At 37.7% G+C, this 16771-nt stretch overlaps 1 protein-coding gene across 3 annotated transcripts in view; it reads right to left on the reverse strand.

Annotated features, from left to right (window-relative positions):
- Window positions 1-297: 297 nt before the first annotated feature.
- The window catches only part of ADGRL4 (adhesion G protein-coupled receptor L4), a 76887-nt gene continuing 60413 nt past the window's right edge, over window positions 298-16771 (reverse strand). For all 3 annotated transcript variants that reach the window (XM_056356097.1, XM_056356098.1, XM_056356096.1), the window contains 3 exons: window positions 4266-4357; window positions 2482-2650; window positions 298-1967 (listed from right to left, as the gene is read on the reverse strand). In XM_056356097.1, the coding sequence (XP_056212072.1) occupies window positions 1905-1967; window positions 2482-2650; window positions 4266-4357 (324 nt within the window). In that variant the 3' untranslated portion in view covers window positions 298-1904. The remainder of the gene's footprint in view (window positions 1968-2481; window positions 2651-4265; window positions 4358-16771) is intronic.

Here is a 16771-nt window from a genome sequence, read left to right on the forward strand (position 1 = left end):
AAGGAACATTTTCAATCTCACTGAGCATGCTGAAGTCATTATATAGTTACTAGACATGCTGCTTTGTCCAGACAGACTTACTATAGGTTACATTTCTGCAGGAGATTAAAAATGATGAATTAGTAGATACCCTTCTAGAAATACTCTTTTAAGTAATATGTATCTGCATCTTCCCAAACCTGGAAGAACATATACAACAGCAAAGGAAATACAGCAAATAATTCAGGGAAAATAATATATAACCATGAGAACTTTGTTACCACTGTATTTATTTAAATGAAGGGAAACGTCCAAATGTGAATGCTAAGCACTTCAGTTTATTCACATATTTTACATTTAAAGGACCAACAGAAATAATTTTTTTTGCCCTCCGAAGAAATGACTCCTCTTGTGGTTTCAAAAATTTTGACAGAGGCATGGAATATACTTAATGAAGCATGTCACTGCAGTGCATACAATGAAAGCCTTGTGTATATGGAAAAAAGATAAAAACCAAACAAATTTGAGAATTACCAAAAAAGGTTTCCTTCAATATAAATAAAATTCAGACTAGTGCTTTATTTTAACAGACAACACAACAGTGGGATTTATTAACAACTACATATTTACAGTGCCTCACTGGTAAAAACACTGGGCTTCATCTGAGATCCTAGACACTTCCTGAGAAGGCAACGTGGACTGAGGATTGCTCAGCACTTCACATGTGCTAGGTGCTAAAAGAGTGAAATTAAAACATACTTTAAAAATAAGTAATATGGCAAAGGTGGAACTGCTGATGCATGCTGTTTGTGCCCTGGTCTAGCAAAACTTGGACCTCAAGTACTCCCTTTGATTTCAGTAGATCTCTGTATGCTCCTAAGGTTAAACACAGGATAAGTATTTCAAAACCAGGAGCCTCAGAGGAAGGCAGCTGCTTGACTCAAAGATCCTGAGTAGAGAAAGCTGCTGTAATTACAATTTTACATGGTATGGAGGCACATGACCTTGAATTTAAATCTGTATTCTTCTGCATGGGTGATTTCTACCACTTCACTTTTAGTTTGATCCTATGAAGTCTGGATTCCAAATATCTGTACCAAGTGACAAACTTGTGAAAGCATCTTCTTCCCACAGCCTCCAAAATCATAGTGCCAGTTTAGCAGATCTCAGTCTTTTTGGCAGTTAAATAAAGCAAGAACCAGGTCTTTTTCAAAGTACTCACAAAATAATCTTTCACTTATAAAATGTCTGTCCCACCATTCTTGTATCAGATCTGACCTCAGCTCTTCAGATCTAAACAGTTCTTTAAAAGTTATAAAAATAAAGAATTGATTAATATACAAATATATATTTCAGAATGATAAGAGAATAATATTAAACAAATTCCTCTTTTAATCTACTTTAAATTAAAAGAAATGTTTTCAAAAGTCTGGGCTGAAGCAGATCTTTATCTATTGACTCTTTAATGGAACCCATTCCCTGCAGATGGCCACATACAACTTAATGTAAGAAGCTCATTACTACAAAAAGACAGTGAACATGCTTCCACTAGCAAAGCAATTCATAAAATCTGCTGTGCCACTTGGTTTTTGGTATCTTGCTATCAAGAACTGCAGATATTTCTAATATTAGAAACAAAACTTAAGTCATGAAAAGTCTTGAGCTTCTTTCCCTGGTCTTCATTAATATTTGTTTTGCAAAAATCCAGTTTGTTTTGTATACTGTTTGTATACAGCATAATATAAATGCTCTGCATGAATGCACTCGTATGTACAAAACCAGTCAATAATTCAGTTAAGAGATATGCCTGCTCACTAGCTCATTTCATACTTTCACAATACCAGATTTTTCTGTAATATCCATAACAACATCATCTGGGTTGCTGCCTTCTTCCACTGAGATGCTCATGCATGTTTTCCTTCCATTTATCTCAAGCATCCGAAACAGCAAGGAACATTTTTGAACAACCTATAATACTCTTCCTGAATCTGAAACAAAAATAATTGAATGCAAATATGAAATAGATTTATTAATAGGTCTATATGTCTTCAAACTCATTTTGTACTGCTCCTGTCACTAGATGTTCTAAGGTGAGGCTTCTTTTGAGTTTAGGACAGACTACTGAATAAAATATCATTTCAGGATCATGTGTGTGAATCCTGCTGCTAACTGGAAAAACTGGAGGGGTTTTATTGCACACATGTTATTTCATGTGAAATAATAGTGATGCTGCAACCAGTTTTACAATTTTTTTTAAAAAAAATTCCAGGTTTCATACATTGGGTTTAGACCTGGGAGGACATACATGAGAAGGTAAAAATTGGACAGAGATTCTGACTCCACTGAAGGCAGCAGCAAAATTTCCCCTCTTCCTTCCTCTCCCCCATCAATGGCACAAGGTTTTCCTCCCTTGCCCTAATAAACGTTTGCACCACAACTCCACTTTAGGGCTGGGCAGACAAGACTGCCTGAGTTGATTCCCACAAGGAATGGGACACTTACCTTCCTAGACAACACACAAAGAAATATGAAAATGAACATCCCCTGGAATGCATTGAAGATTGTAAAAAGATATGCAGTAACCACGGATCCCTGGACGACATGGAGGACCCCAAAGATCCAGGTAGCCCCAAGGAGGAACAGGAGAGCAAGAGCACCTCGCGCACAGGATCTAGACAGGAAGGCAACAACGTGAACATGTGGGCATGTGCTATTCTCCTTCCCTCACCGCTTTGGATGACAGATGCTGCCTAGGCAATTTTTTCGCAGCTGCGAAGGCTGAGAAGTGCAAATGCATGGGCTGCTCTTTAGGGTGTGCTGTAGCACTGTGGCATGAATAAACTCACATAATCACTGCAGAAGAGCAAAGGAGTAAAACTGGAGGGCCTTAAAACACTGGCTTCAGATATGTTTTCTCTGGTGTACTGCAGCACCGTATGATTTGATTTAAATCTACTGTTAGTGTAATTCCCCAAGGAAAAACATATGTCTGTTATGAAGCATTCCCCCACTTTTCCTCCTCCCCCTTATCTTCCTCAAAAAATAACCCAGAAAAATGTACAGTATGCTCTTAGGTCAGTACATGTGCATGACATCAAAGGGTTCCCAGGCTGCCTCTCAGGTTCACTGCAGAAGACGGTGCCAGTTGTAAAACTGGGCTTTCTTTGTTTCATTCTTCCTCTTTTTTTTTTTTTTTTTTTTTTTTTTAATAAAAATTGTTTTTAGAACACAAATACTCTCAAATAATTCAAATAATTCCTGGGTCAGGATATTGATGCCTTAAAATTATAGGAACTGATTGGCTATGATTTTTTTCCCCTCAACGTGTAGAGCCCTGCTCACAGACTTGAGCAAATTACAGCATGTTGTCTTGGAAATAAAGCCACTGATTACTTTCTTATTCATTCTCAGCCCAGTCATTGCAGGACTTCTTTTGAACAACAGACATTTTTAGCACTGTTCCTCTGAAAATGAATAATTTTCAACTTCATTAAAACCAGGTCACCACATGAAGCTATGAAGGGTGAAGAATAAGAGAAAGTAATCAATCAAACAATTGCTAAATTCTAACTATAAATCTAGTGCATTGCATTGAAACTGCAGGAGTGTTCCTAAGCAACACAAACAGTAAGTTGTTTTCAATGTTCCCTGTAGTACACTTCAGCTTTTCCTGCACAAACGGTTTTCAAGGTCCCTATAAATCAGTTTTAAAGAGAGTGAGTTGATGGAAAAATCATAGCAGCATGCAAAGTAAAAATACTGGAGTGAATCCCCCCATGCCCCCCAACACCACAAAAGCACCATGTCCTACTGTAAACATTTTACAAATAACATGAATGTCTTGGTTCTCTTATCACTGAATTACCTGTTACCTCAAGGCAAGTATTTTGATCCCAGTTCAGGCATAAGTTATGAAATCTGGTTTGGCTTGCATAGAGGTTGTGGAAAGTACTTAAGAAAAAAGGACAATTCCTTCTTTAAGCTTGCCATCAGCCTTTACCCTCTGGTTGATATGGGCCACTTGTATTCCTCGTACACCTCTCACACAACCCCAGTGTTACTGTGCAAGATATTGCTCAATCGAAGTAAAGATTGCAAAATCTACCTCCAAATCTATGAGGGATTAACAGGAAACCCCCCCCCCAAAACAATTGAACTTTCTTTTTCTACAAATCTTCCAGAAGATTAAACTGTTATTTATGAATACTGAATTTCATCTCTGGCTGTATTTAAACTTAGTATTTAAACTTAGAGAAGGCAGAAGTTGTATTAAATGGCAAACTTACCTTATATTTTCATAACAACTCACTTCTGGTTTTAACATTGCAGTGTGTCTAAATACTTTATAAATAATCACTCCGAAAGCCAACAAATTAACCTGGGGGGAGCGAAGAAAGGAACTTTTAGTTCAGACCAGGATGATTTTGTATTTCAGTAACTCTTACACATTTAAATTAAACAGATCAGATAAAGTTGCTGTGTATTTGAAGCCTACAGAATCCAGTGCCGGGAGGAGAAAAACCCACCCTGTTCTGATCCACTTCTATTAAAAAAATGTGAGCCTTGTAATAAACATTGATCAAACAGGGCTGTAACTCTACCTTATCTCAACAGTATCACTGCCAACAGTCTGCAAATGTTTATTGATTTTATTGGTAAATCTCTTCAATTTCCTGCTGAGATTTTTTTTCCCTAAGTAGAGATATATAAGAAGAGAAGAAGAAAAAAAGAAAAGGAAAGAGAAAAGAAAATCAAATAAAAGCAAATAAAAGCAAAAGAGAGAAAAGAAAAGAAAAGAAAAGAAAAGAAAAGAAAAGAAAAGAAAAGAAAAGAAAAGAAAAGAAAAGAAAAGAAAAGAAAAGAAAAGAAAAGAAAAGAAAAGAAAAGAAAGGAAAAGAAAAGAAAAGAAAAAAGAAAAGGAAAGGAAAGAGAGAAGAAAAGAAAAGAAAAGAGAAAAAAGAAAAAAGAGGGAAGAAAATAGAAGAAAAGAAGGGAAAAAAAAGAAAAGAAAAGAAAAAAAATGGGAAAAACCAAAAAAGCCACCCCCCTCCCCTTTTCTATTTTACAGTATTGTGTAGATCTTGACAAAATGTATGTCTTTTGTTGTTGAATAACACTAATAACATCATATGTTCTGAGGTCTTTGGGCTGGGAAAACTTTCAAGTGGCACAAAAAACTTTGAGGCTTACTCAAAAATACTTTTACAAAAAATAGCTTTGGTTCAAATACTCCCTGCTTTGTATTCTTTCTTATATTTTATGTTTGTTTTATAAGTGAATAATTTCAGTATGTTTTTTTTTCCTGCCTTCTTTATAATGGCATTGTTTTATTTTAGTTTGAAACAGAAAAAAGCAACTAAAAGAAACAGTTTTGTAAATGATGCTCAATTATTGTTCTGAACCTCTGTTTGCTCAGCTAGGCTTTGCTGATCTTTCATTTAAATTTATACTGCATTCCTTTAACAATGTGGATGAGTTTGCTTTCTTGCTTTTTTAAAAAAAAGTATTTTGCTTTGCAGCATTTAACATCAGAATCTATTAAAAAGGTTGGTAAATGAACCACATTTTAGCTGGATGTCATCCAGATACTATTTGTAGATCCTTGGTTGTAATCCCTTGGTTAGTTCCTGTGGGCTTCCAGCTATAGACTGAATAGAATTAATGTCTTCCCCAACTTGTTTCTCCAGAAAGACTCTGGTGTTTTCCTCTCCCCTTCTTTTTCTTAAAAATAATAATAATAATAAAAAAAAAATCCTCTGAAATGGAAAATACTCCGAAATGGAAACAAAAGGCTGCTGGAGGAGCACAGCATCACTTTAAAACCAATCACTTTCATTTGTTAACACTTGTTATGTATGTCCTTAGAACATTTTTGTTGTGTCAAGGGGGGGGGAGTATCTGATATTAAATGCAGGCTTTGCTTTAATTAGCTGCACGCTCATACTTTAATACAGCATAATGTATGTACAATTTGATAAGACAGGAGATAGAGCTGATTAGCAGTTTAGGGAATTAATCCTTCACTGAATACCTTGTACTTGCGCTGATCGTGAGAGCTATTCTGAAGCTCCTTATATTTAAAATTGTAATCTATAATATCTCCTAAACCAGCAATTTTTTCAAAGTTAATTATAAGTCAGTCAGCAGTTGTGGGTAATTATATGCAGACTTACTTTTATCTTATATTTGTTGGTGAATAATATATCAAATAACTTAGTGCACACACTGTAATCTGCATAACCCACCTAATGTGTTTATTAGTCTGAAAAAGGTAGGGAAATGTGATCAAAGTACCATGAGCATGGAGAAAACACACTGCTACTTCTTCAGAAACTGCTATCAAGATTGCCACACAAACTGCGCCACCAACCTTCCTTTCTGCCAGCCCGTCACCAAGATCACTCATGTCAATGAGAGCCTTCCTGTTGCCATTAACAGGCTCTGTAAGAAGCTCTGTGGGCCACCCCCCCTTATCGTTTGGCCACAGAAAGCACCTGCAGAGCTGCAGAGGTTTTGCTGAGCAAGGGTGGGGTGGGTAATGGGCAGATGTGGGGCCTTGCAGCCCTGGACTCCATTTCTCTTTGTCCCAGGGGGGCTCCTTTACACAAATATTATTTACGCTGTCTGTTGCACAGGATAATAGGATTTGGCCCTCTGCATTAAAGTAATACCCATTAACCATGGTCTTTTCATTCATCAATCCATTCTAATGGGAATAATCTGTACATATCGGGGGAGCGGGAGAGGTTAACACCGGCTTCTCGGAGTCAGCTGCCAGAACACAATTATTGTACAATACGTCTCAGGTAGCCTTGCAGGAGGTAGTATTACAGGGTAATGAGGGTGAGCTTAACTTCTGAAATACCCGGTCATTTCCAAGATTTATTAAAGTCTTAAGTCAGTTTTTACCCCATTTTGAAGCATCCCATTAATAAAACATATATATAGTGAAGTCCATAGACTGCCTTTACACGGTGTTCAGTTCTCAAAATACTAGTTTTTGGGCAACATAGTGGGTCTTTTTGATTTTTTTTTTCTTTCCAACCTAAGTTAGAGGCCTTTGGAACTGCATTTAGTCCTTTGGGGGAAGAAATAGGTAACAAAAGTAGTTATAACTATCCTGGACACAGAAATGCAGCAAAACTTGAGGGAAAACCATAACATGAACTCACAGGTAAATCCAGGGGAAAAAAACTAGCTAATGTTAATAATGTGTCAAGTGTGGCCTTTAGAGAAAACAGGTAATCCAACGATATCCTAAATTTAACATAATCTGCTTTAACCCAATGCTCTGTATGTTCTTTGCTATGGACATACCAGTAGCCTCAGCTGTTTCTGGGAAATGTAAAGTATGTTCATGTCGGACAGTCGCACCGAGTGGGGATACTGAGTCGTTTGACTGAGTAGGACTAAAGAGGAAACAGCTGTTATATAACTGGTGTCCCCAAAGAGCCATGTGTATTTCAACAAATGGGATGGGAAGTCAAATCACCCACAATCCCTGGTCAAAGATACAGCCCTTAAGACATTTGAATTTGTATCAAAAACTGAGCTTCAAATGAGCAGAAGTGTGGTAGGCTGTAAAAGTAATCCAGACTGTAAAGAGGCACAAGGAATCCTGGATCCCCAAATCTTCCGGCTGGGACAAACTGAGGGAGTTTTGGATGAGGGACACCAAAACATCTAAAACCAGTTTCTACTATACAGCCAAATATTGTGTTTTATACTTACTTTGGTTATAAGCGTGTGTTTTCATTTTCCTAATTAAAGCCCAATCTTCAAATCTTGTTGAATAAACCTTTGATGACGTTATAATTAAGGCTGCCTTAAGGTGACAGGCAAGGTGGATGAGAACGGAAAGGCAAACATAAGGCACTGTCTCCGGAGAGGCGGCAGGCTGGAGGGGAGCGGGATGTGCAGGCGGCTGTGAAACCCGGCTCGGGATGGGCTGTGCACAGGCCTGGGGAGGGCCAGCCTGGGACCGCCGCTGCCGCGTGCCGGCTTTCGGGAGGGGTTACCTGGAGAGCGGGCAGAGCTACTCCGCAGCTTTGGGCAAACCCAAAGTGCGAAATGGTGCGGCGTGGCCACAGTTTTATCAAGTGAATAATGACATTACAGTGTGACACGGCAAGTTCTTCTGCCTTTGCTTTCAGTGTTATTACATGGCTGAGCAGTCAGAGAAACCGCTGCATGTCCTGAGAGGGGCTTCTCAGCAAGTCTAATGGGAGAAAGGGGAATTACATTGATTCCAAGCCCAGAACTGAATTATTTTCTTCTATTTTTTATTTTTTTTTTATTTTTAAATATATATAACAAACCACCCCAAACTGCCGTTGGGCAGACAGTGCACTTAGTCCTTACTATTTCACAAAGGAACCCCCTGACTTTCTCCCTGGAAGCCTAATTCTGTGAGGTGCTGAGCATCCTCAGCCCTCCCTCCCCCAGAGATTCAGTGGGGTTTCACTCAACATGCTCAGGTGCACTACAGGGGTAATTTTAATAATTAATCTATTCCCCCTTTTTTTTTTTTTTTCTTTTAAGTGGTTAATCAAAGACAAGGGCTGATATAGGAACAGCCTCCACTCATAGAATCTTCAGGGAATCATTTCTCCTTAAGGATATGTGTGAAAGTATTTTTTAGCTTTTTTAAATTCTAGAAATGTTGTGGTATATTTATGAACAAATAGTAGGAAACTTAAAATATATTTATGGGAAGTAGACATTAAATAAGGACAATTATTAGGATCCCATGAAATCAAGATTCTGTAGATATGGGCAACTACATTTATGTATCTGTATAACCCAGGATATCCTCCAAGGAGCCACAAATCTGAACAAGCTAGGTTTTATTGTACACCCATGACTGAGTTTAAAGGGAGGATGGTAAGTGTTTGGTACATCTCTCTTGCGGAGGTCACCTATGTGAAGGGTCACAAGGATTTAGGACTTTGGAGTGACTTCTAGCCCTGTTAAACCAATGGCAGAACTCCTGTTAAACGGTGAAACTCCCATTGCCTCCACTGTTGTCAGGGCTTTATCTCTACACATCACAGAGAGTGACAGTCTCAAGGGATTCACGGGCAACAGTGAACGCTGCTGTGGGTTTCACTCTGCAGATTAGCACTTGCGCGTATCTTGGATGCACACTGTGGTATAGAGCAGGATAGTGTCATTTTTTGGCAGCTGTGTTCTGGGGATCTCCATGGTACAGTTCCCATGTTCACAGCTGTGATGTGGGTGGGTCAGATACAACTGGCACACAAGGATGAGTTCAGAGCTGTCTGGAGTGGTACAAGTCCTAGGATCAGATCTGACCCACAACCACAGCACCGGACTTGATAATTTTCTCTTGTAAAGAAATTTGCAGGAGAGAAAAAGCAATTGCAAATTCAAAGAAATTCCCTGGTGCTTTCCTAATCATCTTGTCAACAATAAGGAGGTTTTGCTGAAGGAGTTAACCTGGGGAGCTCTGTTCAGTCAATCACATGTATTTTAGGACGGGATGGGGAAAATTGTCTGTGGTTTTAACCAACCTCCATCTAGAGGTAGGATGGCTCTGTAAATCTGTTTGCAGATTTGCATCCCTCCCTCTGTCTCAGTACTGCCACAGCTAACTGGATGGTGTACTTCTGCACAGGCTTCTGTAACGAAGGAAAGCCACCCAACGGTGGGCATGGCTAGAACTGCTTTGGCTTCTACTCCTCACAGTTCTGGGACCACGATGCAGAATTCCACCCATCCATAGTTTGTACAACGAAATAATAGAGTTGTATGTATATCAAGACTTAGTAACATTTATGCTGCTCTTTTTCCTGAGATAAGGATCCAGAAGAGCATTGAGAAACAATGTCATCTAGTGTCTAAGCAAATTACAATCTTCTCTGTTGATTACTAATTGTATTTTGCAAACTAAGAAATAATATAAAAATGAGCATGTAGGCCCCAAAATACTAAATGTTCCAAGCTGTTTGAATTCTGCTAATAGCACATTGCTTAGCAACTGCTATATTTAAAATAGGTCCTTAATTCCACTGTTTAATGTGCGTATTTTACATATTGGAAGAGTAACATAATATTCTGTCCTCAAGTAAATATGATGTTAGTGCTTCACACTGCATGAAACTCTCTCTGTGTAGGTACAGAATGGTAGTTATTTTTAGTTGAGCACTGAATGGTATGAAATACACAAAATTTAATAAAGCATGCAAAACATCTGCCTGCAAATAAAAATATTTGCACTCATGTTGAAGAGTTGTAGTTTCTTTTATAATTAATTACAATTAAATTGTAAGATACTGAGTGAAGTGATATATCATCATTTTGCCCCATCAAGGAAGCTGACAGCTGTCAAATTTGGCAGCTAAGAAATCTTTTTCTTCCTCCCTCCCTCCCTCCCTTTTTTAAGCAAGACAAAAGAGCACTTGAAAGCTCAGAGGGAAATGGCCCATCTTTCATGGCGGTAGCTCAGTTAGCACCTAGACATCTGGTAAAATGAAACAGATTAGGGCGAGAGGCATTCAAGAAAATTTTGTCCAACATGTTTTTTCTGAAAAACGTCAGTTCATTAGCACTAAAAGACATTCACTGTTTTAGACTATCCTTTCACCAGGAAAGGCTTTCTGACTAGGATAGCTTTTCTGATTAAAACCAGAAAGGACACTCCTGAACAATGAAAATCCCTGTGGACAGGGCATTCATCCAGGATGCTGGAGACACTGGCACAATTTTCTGTTGTACTTAATATTCAGACTAGGCTATGACCCCTAGTTTCTCCAGCCTCTGTACCAGCTATTCACTGCTATTGTTCCGTCAGCGCTGCTGGATCTATTCCATACCATATAAATAATTAAATATTCACCGGAGCAGGGAGACCTGGATCTCCCTCATCGCCCTGTTCCTCATCCTGGACTATCTAAAGACAGTTCTTTTTTTAACGGTGGAGTAATTGTTTAATACAAGACTGAGTTTTTGAGGCTATTTCCAATACACATGTATTTATAGAATGAAAAAGGAATTGGTGATTTCATATATGATATCCTTGTGTAAAAGCTACACTCCTGCCTTTCAAAAGTTATTAAAACACTTTAAATACCAGTCTTTTAAGGCTCTCTAGTGTTACAAAGAAGAGAAGCTATAAGAAAGAGGCAGCTAATTCTAAAGATTCAGACATACTAGTTCTGATTCAGTCTGAGCACTTTACATTCAAACTTCAAAAACGAAACCCCCAAATCATTCCCTTTTCCTTTCTTAGTCTCTGTCTCAATAATTGATGAAACCATCTATATGCTGATGTCAGATCTCACAAAAAAGAATGAGAAAATTTCTCCTGCTGCTCTCTTAGGCATATACTTGAATTTTTTACATATATCATGCTGAATTTGGCTCTTTCAAAAAATGTCTGAAGTTCAGAGCTGCTGTATCTGTATCAGTCTTTACAATGACCCTCATTATGAGTCTTTGAATTAATGAGCTTGTGATGGTCTGAATCCTGCCACAGAGAGCAATACATTTCTGTCTTTCTGGCTGTATGGCTAATGGCTGGGTAAAATGGCAACATTCAGTGGGTCATCGTTGCTTCAGTCAGGGGAGAGCAGAATTAAGCTATTAACAATACAACAGTTTAAGCTACAAAATGAAAATGTATGCCATATTAATTGCATAAATTGGACACAAGCTGGCAGTCAAACAGTCTGGGTTTGTCTCCTGACTGAATTATCTCATTATCATGTCCCCAGTGAATATACCTTCTCAAACACTTTAGGTATACAACAGCAGTCGTATCTAGGAATAGAAAATGTAATAAAAACATTTAATAAAAACCCCCTTTAGGCCATATTTAGGGGAAATATTTTCAATAATGTAGGATTAGAATTTTATGACTCTAAGATTTAAATAATTTCACTTGTTTTAAGAGTTAAAACATAGCTAAATGAGTTTATTTCAAACCCTGTCTCAGGAAATACATAATTTTCACAAAGGTTGCTCTTTATCTATGCATACTTCAAAGCTGTTCTTTTACATACCTCAAGCTGTAGATTTAGACTCAATTAAATGTTGCCTTTATATTTTTAGAACACTCATAGCAAGCTGTAAATAAATAAATAAATGGGGCTTCTATAATTTTCATCAAACACCTTCTGAGACTTCTGGATTCAGTGTTGTTTCTTATTGGATTGCAAAGCTAAACACATACTGACCTAAATATTTTTATTTAACCTCAGTTCTGCAGTCAAGAGCAGGAGGGATGAACCAGTAGAGCTGTATCTGACCTCAGCCATAAATGTTAGCCCAGCTAGAGCCAGTGGTAGGACTGGGGTCTATCTTGCTTGCAGTGTAATTAATTACTAGATTTACTCTTCTCCTTTTCCAAGAAGCTTTTGAGAAGGTGTATTTACTTGGTGCTAATGACATAAATCAGGCTGTTTAATGAACTGATTCCAGGTGCATCAAAGACTTCAGACTACACGTTACACCTCTGCCACAGTTTCTTTGCATAAATGCAAACCTGTCTTAGGCTATATCTGGAGCCTCATGCAGGAGCCTTGCAGAAGTATTTTTACCTGGCAAAGAGAAGTGAAGTAGTTGTATTTTATCTTTTAGCACAACTAGCTTCACTGAGATACCAGGAATGAGGCAGCATCAGGAGCACAATTGAGATGTCAAGTCTGACAACAGGCTATATTTGCCATTTCGGAGGTGTGAATAGTTGGCAGAAAAGCTGTCCATGCCTTCCACAGTTTGCCAAATCCTCTACATGATTTGGCCCTTTGATTTTTAGAAATATTCACGATTCTGCTGCGGCTGTAGTGACAAAATTCCATGCTGTCGTTTATGATCCTACCCAAATCCACAAAAAGCTCTTTCAATGACCAAGTGAGATTTCCAAACAGAGTATTCACATGCAATTACTACTGTGAATTTAAATTTGCTTCTCTAAATGCCTGCCAGCGATGAATCAAAGGGGCAGTGGAATAGTGGAAGAAATGTGATTTGAGTGAGAAAATATGTAGTGTGGATGTAGTCATTATGTAATTACTAAGAAAGTCCAAAAGACATCATTGGTTTATGTTAATTATCCAAAGCAAACCTACAGCGTCCTTTCAATGAACAATTTTGGGTAAGCACATGTGTTTATAGAAATTGTGCTTATAGCAAGGCAGTGTAAAGAATGACCAAGATAATATTAAGCAATTAGAAAAAAACCAAACCAACAACCAACCACAAACAAACCAAACGAGGACTGATTCAGTTGTGTGGCTTTCCTGAAAAAAATTCCATTGAAGCTTAGCATACATGGATCCATTTAACCAGTGGGCAGAGTTTATCTTGCTAGAAAAGGAGGAGGATGCCTGGGACATTAACTGCACTGAGTTATGGGTCATCTCAGGAAATCTGCACACCCAGCTGGCACCTGCGGGTGCTTTTCCCATTCCCCTTGGCATCTAGCTGTACTCCCTCACCTGCTGTTCCTTGTTGCCTCATGCTTGATGACAGAGAACACACCTGACTTTTCAAGTCTAATGTCCTATCAGTGAATCTGAGAGAGAACTTTTTCACGTGTTTTTTCTTATAACACTACTAGCTAAGTTGATATTTTTTAAAAACCAGTTTTATATGGAATATCCTTCAAGGATCTTTGAGCCTTATATGATTAATTTGTTCCCGTGCAAAAACTTTAAAGTAAGTAATTCTCATGTTGTAGACTAACAGCCGCAGCCTCTTTTTCCAAGTATTTCCAGGGGCTTTAGAACAGGCATTTTAAAGACAGAGGGAAGGAAGGAAAAAAACTGAATTTCACCTGAAAGCCCTGGTCTTGCTGAGAAACTGCATCCATTGGGTATGGCAGTATAGAAGCTGTGGCTTGGAAATTAAAGCCGGTCCTGTCTGCTGAACAGGGCATGTACTTTCCAACTCAGTGATTATTTAGCACAGCAGGTATTGTTGTCGCTGAACAACACTGCAGTTTGAACTAATCTGTTTCAACCAAAGTTGCAGACTCAGTCTTTAACGCCACTATATAATTAATTGTCTCCACTTTATCCACAATGGCATAAGAAATGCAACAGAGACACGTTTAACTGAAGCCACAGAGGGGCTAATGAAAAAGGGACTATTATTCTTCCATAAAGAATAATAAAGCCATTGCTAGTCCCTGTAGGAAATTTATTTCTACTAAAAAGGCAGACTGAGGAACAAGCATAGGTATAAGAAAAGTTTAAAACAGCTATTTTCTGAAAAACGTACAGTAAACTGTACAGAGTATATTTTTCTCATCTAAGAAACATAAGTAGGCATTTATCACAAATAACCTCTTAGAAAAACCCCACAGAGTTTACCAATGCATAAATATTCACTGAAAAATGTGAGATGGTGGTATAGTTTGTTGTGATGGAGGTTAGAGGTCAAACCACTTTTCAATAGAAATCCTTAGAATATCAAGAAATATCAAGAGTAACGAACATGAGCTGCTTCACTCATGTGAAGAACAGAAATAATAATGTGAAGAAGCCCGAAGAGGCAATGTACTTGATTACACCAGTGTGGGTTTTTTTTTAAGTGGGAGAAATGGACTATAAGATCATGCTCAATATTGAAGTCTGGGAAAATGTAAAAATTAAAACTCTTGATATATTTACTTTTCTACAAGAAAGATGTTCAGTTTGAATGGCCTAGATTAAATACATGAAATTTGTGAGTATATGGGAAAACAGCAGAGTAATGGATTTGCCAGGAAATTTTTCTGCATTGATTGCAGCAGTATTACTAATCCTGAATCAACCTAAATGTACAGAACTGAATAAGTATTAAAGCTGTCCAATAAGATTTGATGAATGCACTATTCCATTAATTTTACCTTTTTTGTTGAATAAATTATTTGACAAATAATGGTAAAATTCATCAAATAAATTATCTGATGAATGTATTTTTTAAGTAATCGACTGGCTCTAATGAATATGCAGGCAGTTCCTTAATGAAAAGCATTACTCTACTGTTAGCCTGCTTTCATCACTCATATGTCACTTTTTTTTTTGTATTTTGCAACTGCAATTTGTATATTTTATTCATTTACCCATTCATTTATACATGGGAAGTTCAAAACAGTATGGTTAATCAATCACTGCATTTCTTAGAATATTTTTACTTTACGGTTGATTATTCATTACATTTATTACATACAGGAATGCTTAATAAAAAGAACTTGGCTTTCCTGAGGACACCTCTCCCAAGTTCCAAGCCAAGTTTACAAGAATGCTCTGAAAATTGCAGGGTCCATTTATAAGCCATTTCTGCAGTTGCAAACACAATTGCGAATTGTTTCAAGAAACTGGAGCTTGAAACCAAGCCAGACACCTTCAAGGTCCCTGAAAACACACATTAGAGGAGTAAAACAAGGAAGAATGCACAGGAGCCACCTCCTCACTGCATAGCACAAGGATGTTTGGATAAAATCCACCGAGAGGATTAATTGGATGATGTTCAATTTTGGAATTGTTCCAGCCTCAAAGAGCAAGTCTGTATTTTGTTATTACAGAGGTGACCTCAACAAATGATACTAATAGGTTTATACTGTTAAATGGGAAATTGCACCTGTTAATGTTGCAACATGTCACACTTCTGAGTCTTGGTTCATCACAGAGGTATGCCAGTTTATTGTGACAGTGACAGCAGGTGCAAGAGTCAAGCCTGCATGACTGTCAATACTGCAGAAGTGCAAATCATGTTATCATGGGTGACTTTGAACTTGCTGCATGAAGCTCAGCTGAACAGATTTGATGGGAGAAAGCTGTGGGAGAGAGGTATATTAGAAGGGTTGCCTATAACTGCACTTGGAGTAGCAGTGATTCTTTTCCAAGTTTTCCTTTTAATGGCTAGTAGACTTTCATTAGTATGGTGTTAATAGTTTTTGCCCAACTTTTCCAAATGATGTAATTTCTGCTGCCAGCTGGACAACAAATATATGGCTGTCCCTCACAATAGCTACAAGTGGGGGGAATTACGCTGTGTCCAAAGAATTTAAAAGGTGATGTTCCCAAAAACTTCAGCAATGCAGTATAAAGTCCTTACATAGGTCTGCTTCCACTCAACACAGAGCAGGCTGTCATTCCAGAGGTTGGGAAAGCCATGCAGAAGTCCTCCACAATGGGAAGGAGCTTTTTATTGGCTGACATTACATGCTTATCAAAATTGCAGCCACATTAACCTGCAGACAAATGGTTATTTCCTTTCTACACACTTCTTCTTACAGTGAGATTGTTATTGTAAGAGTGTTTTACAAAAGAAAAGAAAATGTCCTAGGGATTATTTTTTTTTTTCATTTTCATACCTTTTATCTCTGGAGCTTATATTTGTATTTGCCTTAATCAGGAATGGATTGTGGTGTTTCGAAATATTTGTCCCTTAAAGCTTCTGATAAACTCACTTCTCTATTAAAAAGTTTAAATACTTGTTATAAATAATTTCTCCATACTTGTATGCTTTGATCTAATCTACTGCATAGTTTTAGCTAAAATGGTTGTGGTTCTAAAGATTACAAGTATTAGGAGAAAGAAATAAGTTGTAAAAATTATCTTCAGCTTGCAGCTTGCTTTACAAAGGTTTTAAATGCACTTTCTTTGCTAAATTTATCTAAAGAGTTTCTGACCCACTCTTTTTCATGTACAGTCACCAATCTAATAATAATAATATAATAACAATAACAACTTTTAGATGGGATCAATAAGGCCATTGCTTTGCACTTAAGAACTCTAATAGAACCTTAATAAGCAAACACTTTCAGAGGTAGTGTTTCTAG

This window comes from Falco biarmicus, chromosome 11, assembly GCF_023638135.1.
Source record: "Falco biarmicus isolate bFalBia1 chromosome 11, bFalBia1.pri, whole genome shotgun sequence".
Lineage (NCBI taxonomy): Eukaryota > Metazoa > Chordata > Aves > Falconiformes > Falconidae > Falco > Falco biarmicus.